Here is a 9363-nt window from a genome sequence, read left to right on the forward strand (position 1 = left end):
TTGATAGAGGTTGGCTTTTATATTAGTTGCTGAGACTCAAGTGGATAGTCTGATATATAGATATATTATATACCCTTTGGTTTCTTATGGTTGATGGGAGGTTTTTAACATAAGCTTTTACGGAGTTTGTCACTTTGTTGGTGTAAGAATGCCAAAAGGAATACTCGGGGTCCTGTTGGTTCACGAGACAAGTATAGCAACCCACAATCTCGAGCGCGCCTGAAGTGATGCAGCTAGCTATACTTGTTAACTGTTCTTAACAACAAGTTGAAGGTGCATGTTGCTGTATACACGTGACTACTTATATAGGGATATAGTTCAAACCAACACCAGTTTAACAAGTTTGATTGTTATCTGCAATAATCAAAAGTTTACAATTAAGTTCCATTTGTTTTAGAGCATGTCATTTGAGGATGGGATCTTGTTATGACCTAATGTGATAATAATACCAATTTCAAGGCTATAACAATTAGCATTGATTATTTGACTGGGGCCGTTATCCATCTATAATGGTTGCATCAAAACCGTCGATAATGTATGTCAAACGAAAACCCTCCTGTTCAGCTTCATCCTACGTGTAATAATATAAACGTAAAGAGAGAAACGTATAGTTACAACCTAGCCCAAACCAACAATAGAAATGAGAAAGGGCCATTCAAGTACTCTAGAAACTATCTAGCTTTATTTTTATTATTTTGGCCAAAACAAACTTATCATAATATCCTTTTCATTTTGGACCTAAGATCAATTTGATCCTTGCTCTTCCAATTTCATCACAAACATTCATGCACTCTCAATATTATGGCATCTCTTATTGATGTGAACTGTTAGGCCTTGAACGACACTCCCATGTGTCGGTCTTGCATCAAGATTGTCTGTTCATATATTCTACTTTTTAACAATTATAATTGTGAGGATAAGTAATGGTTGTTAGAACAATAATCCATGGAACGACACCTATTTTGGGTCCATAGTCCATTCTCCATTATACAGTTTGAGTTTTTAATATTTTATAAGCTTTTACAATTCATGAAGGGATGGTTTTGTCTACTTCGATCTTTTTCTTACATGATTTCACGGACCAGAGTAAGCCCCTGCTACTAGGGTGTTCTTCATGTCCGCTGTTGAATTACCTACCTGTGGATAAGATGTCCCATCTCAACCACTAAGATAAGATTCTCTATTGAAAATTCTTTTACACATAGGTGCAAGTGAACCAACAAATTCAGCAGATCTCAGTTGTTGATATTTATAGATAACATATTTTTTAATAAAAAAAATATATACTTAATATCATTCAATCGTTTATTTCTGTTAATACAAATGCACGTCGGTGCACTAAATACTCTATCTCAATTAAATATTAGATTTTAATTTTTTGTTTTTGCTGGTGGTAACTGGTAAATTGATAGTATGTCATGCCACCACACATGCAGCGTGATCTTCTTGCCACGATTTATAAAATTTGATTCAACTTTACATTGCTTCGATTTGTAAAATCTAGCCGACATGGTGGACCGCCTTATCGTCGTCTGGCTAGATGGAGAATTAACACGTCATTAATGTTGTTGCGCATAAAAGTTTAAGACCCCCCCCTTAATCTCAACCTTTCAATATAAGAAAAATTATCTAAACATGAGTGATTACGAAGTCTGTGGTGTTAGGTGAACATTTCCTGTTTCATAAAAGTAGTATAATTAACTGGATTGGAATGCCTGTCTCCTAGTATCTAGAGGAATAAATTCTTTTATTATAGATTCAAAGACAAAGAAGGCAAATTAATCACTACCACCTAGATAATAATTTTTTTTAATATAGATTCAAGGACAAAGAAGGCAAATTAATCACTACCACCTAGATAGTAACTTTTTTTAATATAGATTCAAAGATAAAGAAGGCAAATTAATCACTACCACCTAGATTATGCTCTCAAGCCGTTAATATTCAGTCGGTGAGGCCGTTAATATTCAGTCGGTGAGCCGTGATCTGTTAGTTAGCTAGCCCTAACTAGCTAACACTGTGGAGGTCACGGGTTCAAACCTCACTAATACCAAGAATGAGATGAGCTGGGGAGTTACATTGTCCAAGAAAAAAAAAACTGTTAATATTTAATTTTGGCAAAAAAAGAAAAATAAAAAAGCTGGTAATAATTAATTTTGGCAAAAGAAAAAAAAATCTGTTCATATTTACCAAGGACAAAATTTGAAGTATTTCTATCAACAATGGCGGCTGTCATCAAGCAGCTGCCCTTTGATTCAAATGAAAGTACAAATGAAACCAGTATAGTAACACTACCCACCATGAGAATACCCACTAGAAACCAAGCTACAAAGTTATGATACAAAGCTACAGAGCAACTAAGACCCAGAGGACCCAGACCTGTTCCTTCCGCCGGGGCTACCCTCCTCCTCTTCCCCAAGTCCAATGATGGCTGTGGTGATCTCAGTGTATGGCTCCGTTGCACTCCTAACTGTACAGTATAGATGTTACTTTCAGACAGGGCTACGGTTTACAAGGTTATTTATAGTGTCGCTAAGTGGCACAATTGAGAAAGGAAGACGGGGAGGAGGTCCAAAACACGTCTTGCTTCATTGAGTGTTCAAAGAATGTTCACAAGTGCTCCTGATCATAAAATGCAAGAAGCTGCTTCACATGATTGTGCCAAGCAGCGACATTTAATCCATCAACTAGGACCCAGTCAACAACAGTTGCCGCTGGTTGCTCCCACCATTCATCAAGCTGCACAGACATTGCAGTTCAGAAAATTAAAACGGTTAAAACCAAAAGAACTTTCAAGGATTTAGTCTTCAATGAAGGTGGCAAGATGATAAAGCTCCTATAAAGCTACTACTATACAACCAAACTACCAACCATATAACCCTTAAAGCCTTGCCATTTAGATAGGGCACATGGTAGTGGGGAACACCAATCACAACAAATAACGAACTCGAAGATCCAGGACAACTGGATGTGTGCATGGGCTGTATGTTCAGAGGCACACTATATTCTGGCTATGGTTCAGTATGTGTAGTAAGCATTGTCCCTAGTGTCACCAGGTAAATAATTTGCAGCGTGATTGCTTAAACACTAGCATTCAACTCATGTAAAATATAATGCGGGCAACACAAACTAGAAGCAAAAAGCTTGAGTTACAGATTTTATGGAAAGTAATATCTAGACATATGAATCCACCCCAACCTCCTAACCTGCAAATAAATGAAAATCTCAGTTCCATTTGTTATTTATCCAGTATTGGCATATCAACATCTGTAAAAGATGATAGACTAACTCCACCAAAATTCACATGCATGCAGGTATAGATATGCAATGTAATGACAGAAATTTAGGGTTCAGGGTAGTCTCTTACCAATCCTCTAACATAATTGCAGTCTTCCAAGCACTTCTGAGCATTCAAAATTGCAGTCTTAAGTTCTGGCAACCATTTCTCTGTGACAGTTCTCTCTTGCTCAGCAGCCAAATTTAAACAAAAACTCGTTTTCCTGCAGGGTACGTGTGTAATTATGTAAAACGTTTATTCATAGATATTATCATACATGTCGGTGTGCTTCAAAAAACAAAGAAAAAAACTGCAGAGAACAAATTTTTGTTTTGTAAAACATCTATATTCATGGATATTACATAACATCACCGACTTGGAAGGTTTAACATGTAAAATAAAATCAGAGCAATAAATCCTGAGTATTGACAGGAGATAAAGAGCAAGATGCCAATTGGCAGTTAAAACAAGGCCATGTGTAGTTTTACCTATCATATTCTTGTTGAGCTCTATAGGCATGGTTCAACAACACATGACCACTTTCAACAAGGTCCTGTCGTGTATGGACCAAATTGATTGCCTTTGCTAAGTCCTCCAACACGCTAGCCTCAGAACCACGAAGTTTCAAACAGAACTCCAGCGACTCTAACACTGATGCTAAAGCAGCATCTGAACCCTCCAGACCTGTTTATCCAGTAAAATTAGTCTGTGTAAAAGATGACAAAATGGAAAACACCCATTAAGCTGGCATACAATGTCATCCAAAAATATATCCTAAAGAAAACAACAAATGAAGTAAAACAAAATATGTCATGATAGAATGCATGCCTTAGAAGTATCTAAACTCATGCACCAAGTGTGTTTTACTAGACATCCTTGAAACTAAAGAGCAATATCCAAAACCATGCCCATACGATAATCAAAATTATCTTTTTATTTCCAAACCAAAACTCCTTGAGACCTAAGCTTCAGGAATGAGTATGTGCTGAGGACCATTTCTGTTCATGAGATAAGCATCCGCACCCACGCAGGGATGAAAGAACCAATTACAATGTTCTACTGGAGTTTGAGATTCAACAAAATAAGAGTTTTTGAGGCAGCAATGTATTAGCACCTCAATACCGATCAGCAGAAAACCAAATCAGTAAGTGGACTCTGCTAATCATTGATAAACTATTGCTTTTGGTTTTACTTTTTTCCTTCAAACTGTAATGGCAAGCCCTTATGAACACAACCAAAAGTTGAAGGCAAATGTGTTTTTTTATAGAGAGAAACCTTCTAACAGAAACTGGCCAAATGGATAGAATGTTAATTCTTCCATAACCAAGCATATTACAGATAGGCCTCTAATCTCATGCTCCTCATGTTGTCACAGATGAAATGAAGACTCACCACCAGGATACTGAAGGGCGGCTGATACACGACATATAGATGGTATTGCTGATGGATCCCTAGCACCTGCTTTTGCAGTTAATATAGCTGCATTCTTTTCTGCAGCAGCAACAGCTTCAGGTCCAGTCGAGCCGTTTGCACCCATTGACTCCAATAGTGCCTGAAACAAAAATTCATGAAGGGTTGAGTACACAGAGGACTGCATATGGACTGATTAAATCAAGGGCACTCAGGAAAGTGCACATGGAATCAAGAAAAACATAGTTTTATACTTTCTAGCCAGAAGAATCAGAAAAACTTATTGATAATCAAGATCCTAGATTATAGCATTCATATAAGTTCAAGCCATGGTCAGACTACCCTTAGTCCCTACTAAATGTAAAGACTTAAACCAATTCTCTGACTGAAGATGATAAACAGATCCATCAATATAACAATCAAATCACCAATTTAAAATCAACCTAAAGCATAGAGGTACTTAATCATGACACAGCATCCAATACTAATGCAGATAGACGAACCTGTGGAGTTGCTGGAAGCATGTAGAGACTATTATCAGGACTTTGATCAAAAGCAGATACTTCTTTTTCAATAAGATCTTTTGCATTATTTGAAAGATCCATAACTATTGTGCATGCTGGAATAATAGTGCTTGATGCATACTCCCTTGCAGCTAATGGCTGCTGATTCCAGAAGGCGGCAGCATCCTACACATTGTCGAAATCACATTAGAAATTAATTTTAAGAAAGAACTATGTAACTGGATATACATTTGTATGTGTCTTCTGCAGAATAAAATACCTCATGGCACATACATATAACCATAAATAGGGTCTTTGGCCATCATAATATCATGGTGCAAAAACAGGCACTGTCACAGTTCATTATATGAAACATACTCCACCAACTAGTTTGGGTGATAATAAAATTGTATTTGAATGACCCCATTTTAAAATTTAAATGATACCCAAGAACCATCAGGTGGAACATACAAATTTTCATGGAATGATCAAAGAAGGTCTTCATAATCAGATTATATGTAGATCATGAAGTTTTACAGGCAGTATTGAAGCTCAAAGACCTTACCATGTTAACTTTTAGTAGAGCAGTATATATGGTTTCCAGTTCAGATCTGCGGGAATCAAATTCTTCAATCTTTTTCCACTTCTTTTTCAATGAATCTTCAGCTTCTTTTCTTTCTGCACATAATTTATTCAGGCGCTGTATTTCAGACATTAGCGTATTCAAGCTAGCCCTCAAGCCAGCAACTTCTCTTTCCTTGGCCCAAACCTCCAACTACACAGAGAAAAGGGAAGAATGAAACACACCAGATGATACTGTTGAGCCAGACCAAAGAGTTCTGCTAGTTGAAGCAATAAAAACCATAGCTACAGAATTGAGTTTTACAACATTCAATATTGTTCCAAGGATCAAGACTGAGCCTCTCAACAATGGTCAATGGCACTGTTTCTTCCCAAACCATGGTAAGTTTACTTCAAAAGATATCCAATGAAATTTACCTCAAGTTGCCTAAGACTGCCTACATTCTGTGATATGCCTGAAGAAACTCCATCACTATTTCCATGCAAACGCTTTATAAGATTTTGACACAGACTCCTAGCTTCTGCAGCTTTGTTCAGTGCATCTTCAGTAGCCAAAAATTGCTGAACATGGGCTTTCTGTAAACAACATATGGCAATAAATAAACTTAAACCTACCGAAATTATGCAGATTGACCACAATAAAAGCACAAAATGTAGGGTCAAAATCAAGTCCAACCATTCTTACATTTAAACAGTATGATCTTCTATGGCATTGGGGTTTAGCCCAACTATTTTAAAGATTAAAACCAAAACAAGGCAACAAAATAAAATAACCAGTTCTTGTAGAAAGCCTTAAGAAAAATCTAACGATGATGTAAAGGCTACTATCTTGAAAAGAATATAACCTGTCTTTCAAGAAGCTGAGTTCCTCTTGATGGTGCGTCAACTCCTATCTTTCCATTACCATAAAGTTGATAGTGTAAAGGTGAACTCACATCAGGAGAAGAAACATCTATAACTTGGTTGTTTTCGTACTTGTACCTGATTAGGCAATTTAAGAATTATTAGTCAAGGGTATGACCACAGAAACAAGGCGACTTAGATGTAAACTGTCAAGGAAGCTAATCCCTATGAGAGTAGTTTTGACTATATTATCAAGGGCATATGGAGAATCCAAAAAATTTAGACATAAAAATGATCAAATGAAAAAGATACCATGCAATTGTTATCTAAATCAAGCAGCAGAAAGCATTATGCAAAGAAACTCTTAAAAGAACAACCAAGAAGGATGAGCGCATGTGAACAAGAAGTAGAAGCCCACGCAAACATAGATAGCAAATAAGAATGGTGAGATGCCAGATGAAACAAATTCCGAGTATTGACAAGAAAGTGTTTACCTTAAAGTTTCTGCATCAGCTCTTACATCTATTTTTTCTATTTCTCTGGAAATTAGAGATTTCAATCGTGATGTGTATGACGTAATTGCCTGCAGCAACTGAGGAGGACTCTTCAGGCCATTCAGAATTGCACCTCTGACCTCCTCAGGTAATTCCCCATCAAATTCAAATCCTAACTTGGCTGCTTCTAACTGAGGACTTAAATGAATACCACTTCCTTCATATGCAGGAAAGGAATTGCGAATCTTTTCAATCATATGTGCTGCAAGAGATTCACAGGCCTTCCGTATGTTTCTTTCCCGAGTGGTTTCAATAAGAAGCACATCATCTGCAGCTTTACTGCCCCTAAGTGTTGAATAAACAGCCTCCTTTTCACTGTTGGAACTAAAGCTATTAACCAATTCAAGAGACGAGTCCAGACTTAACCTTTGAGAATCCCTGGCTTGATTAACATAATAACAGAGACGTTTATGATACTCTGCAAATATTTTTTCCGCTTCCTCACACTGTAGATAGTATGCGTCCAACATCACCTGCTTATGCCTGCATTATGAACAAGTATAACAGAGTTTCTATTACTCTTCTCAAGATACTGATATATCATTTGCAGTTTATGAAAACAAATGCCTATATATCCACCTAGCAATTCATCCCAGACTTACAAAGAGGAGTGATAGCATTTTCTCGCAATGTAGGATGATCTATACTAAATTGATAGCATTCTGAAGCAACAAAGAGGAATGACATTTTAACATTTCAATGAAAATGCAGGTCTATGAGGTATACAGAGACATTAATGACCCATAAATTTTACTGCTTTAACACTCCTGATAGTCGTTTTATTATCATCACAATAACACTGTTAGTTAAATTGATGAAGCAACAATTCAGCCACCACTCTAACACTTCACACAGTTCAGTTCATTCCAGTATATGATGATCACTAACTACAAGATCATAACCAATTCTTACTCTAAAACAAAACAAACTAAACTTCCCAGAAAGCCATACCTCTTCTTTGATCTTTCATCAAGCATCCTCTTCCTCTCGGCCTCGGCCCTCGAAACCTCCAGCATTCTAGCCTTCAAATCCTTCCTCTGCCTCTTGACAATATTCCTCAACTTGTCCACCTCCTTCTCCGCCGCCTCCCTCTCCTGCAGCGCCGCCTCCCTGACCTCCGCCGCACTCGAACTCTCCCCAGCCTTCTCCTTCCTCCTCCCCCCTTTACTCCTCCCCTCCTCCTTCCCCAACTTCACCAACGACGCGCCGCCGCTGTCGCCGTGCACCGTTATATTCCTCCGAATATTCTTCACAGTACTCTCCGACTTGACGCGCGTGATCAAGAAGTTCCAAATGGGTATCATGTTCCCCCTGCAAATCTTCCTCACGGCGTCGATTGACGGCAATTGGGATTTGCTGGAGGCGGCGCCGCCGTAAGGGCCCAAGGGTCGGTACCCCATTTCCTTCTGAAGCCACTCCAGTATGGCCTCCGGCTGAGCCGCAGAGCTCGACGACGAGCCCTGCATTGTAAAGTCTGGGTCTTTGAGCTTGGTTGTGAGAAATTGAGAGGCTTTGGGATCCCTTCAAAACCCTAATTTGGGTGCATTGGTGAAACGCCGTCGTCTGGACTGAGACTGGAACTGGGTTAAGGGGTGGTCAATGCCGGTGGTATGAGAGAAATGAGTGCTGGTGTTGGTGAATTGGGTGATGTCTCTGTGTGTGTGTGGAAGATTAGGGTTTTTGGAATTGGGGGAAATTGGAGAGACGGAGCAGATCTGGAAGAAATGGCCGGCGAAGGATTATGATGCAATTTGAAAATTATATAACGGTAATTGGCACGCAACCGAAACGACTATAAAGTTTGTTCTTTTTCGCTTGAAACGACAACCAGTATTGTACAGTGTATCTCGGCCCTATTTTCATTTTTTAAATACAAGCTTTAGATCACTGTGATTTTCTTTTTTTCTTACTAGGGTAAATTAAGGTGACATTATAAAATGACGCATCCAATCAAATGGGCTACAACAATATTAAGTCATGAAAGAATACCTTAAAGTAAATATCTTAAAGCAATCTAACATAATGCAACTCTTGAGTAAAGTTGTTGCAACCAACTTCACTAATCTGCCCACTAACACCAATTACTATCTACACCCATTAGTTAATTATAGGGGCTGTGACCACTTACCCAATTTTTGGCTAAAAATTGCCCACTTACTCCACCAAAAGTTTTTTAACCTCATTTACCTAATCT

The 9363-nt window shown here is 38.2% G+C and overlaps 1 protein-coding gene across 1 annotated transcript; it reads right to left on the reverse strand.

Annotated features, from left to right (window-relative positions):
* Positions 1-2132: 2132 nt before the first annotated feature.
* LOC112189340 (AUGMIN subunit 5) lies at positions 2133-8993 on the reverse strand. Its single transcript, XM_024328649.2, has 10 exons — positions 8121-8993; positions 7110-7652; positions 6618-6753; positions 6190-6348; positions 5756-5965; positions 5191-5376; positions 4670-4829; positions 3766-3961; positions 3368-3500; positions 2133-2739 (listed from the first exon to the last, which is right to left on the reverse strand). Exons 1-10 carry the CDS (start codon positions 8633-8635, stop codon positions 2611-2613), a joined length of 2367 nt encoding a protein of 788 aa, XP_024184417.1. The 5' UTR covers positions 8636-8993; the 3' UTR covers positions 2133-2610.
* Positions 8994-9363: the final 370 nt, after the last annotated feature.

The sequence above is a fragment of the Rosa chinensis genome, chromosome 2 (assembly GCF_002994745.2).
Source record: "Rosa chinensis cultivar Old Blush chromosome 2, RchiOBHm-V2, whole genome shotgun sequence".
In the NCBI taxonomy this organism is placed as follows: domain Eukaryota; kingdom Viridiplantae; phylum Streptophyta; class Magnoliopsida; order Rosales; family Rosaceae; genus Rosa; species Rosa chinensis.

Coding starts and splice junctions, on each gene's coding strand:
- LOC112189340 (XM_024328649.2), bottom strand. CDS start 8,635: ATGCAGGGCTCGTCGTCGAGCTCTGCGGCTCAGCCGGAGGCCATACTG. Junction 7,653..8,120: donor GATGAAAGATCAAAGAAGAG/GTATGGCTTTCT, acceptor TTCATAATGCAG/GCATAAGCAGGTGATGTTGG. Junction 3,501..3,765: donor GCTCAACAAGAATATGATAG/GTAAAACTACAC, acceptor CGTACCCTGCAG/GAAAACGAGTTTTTGTTTAA.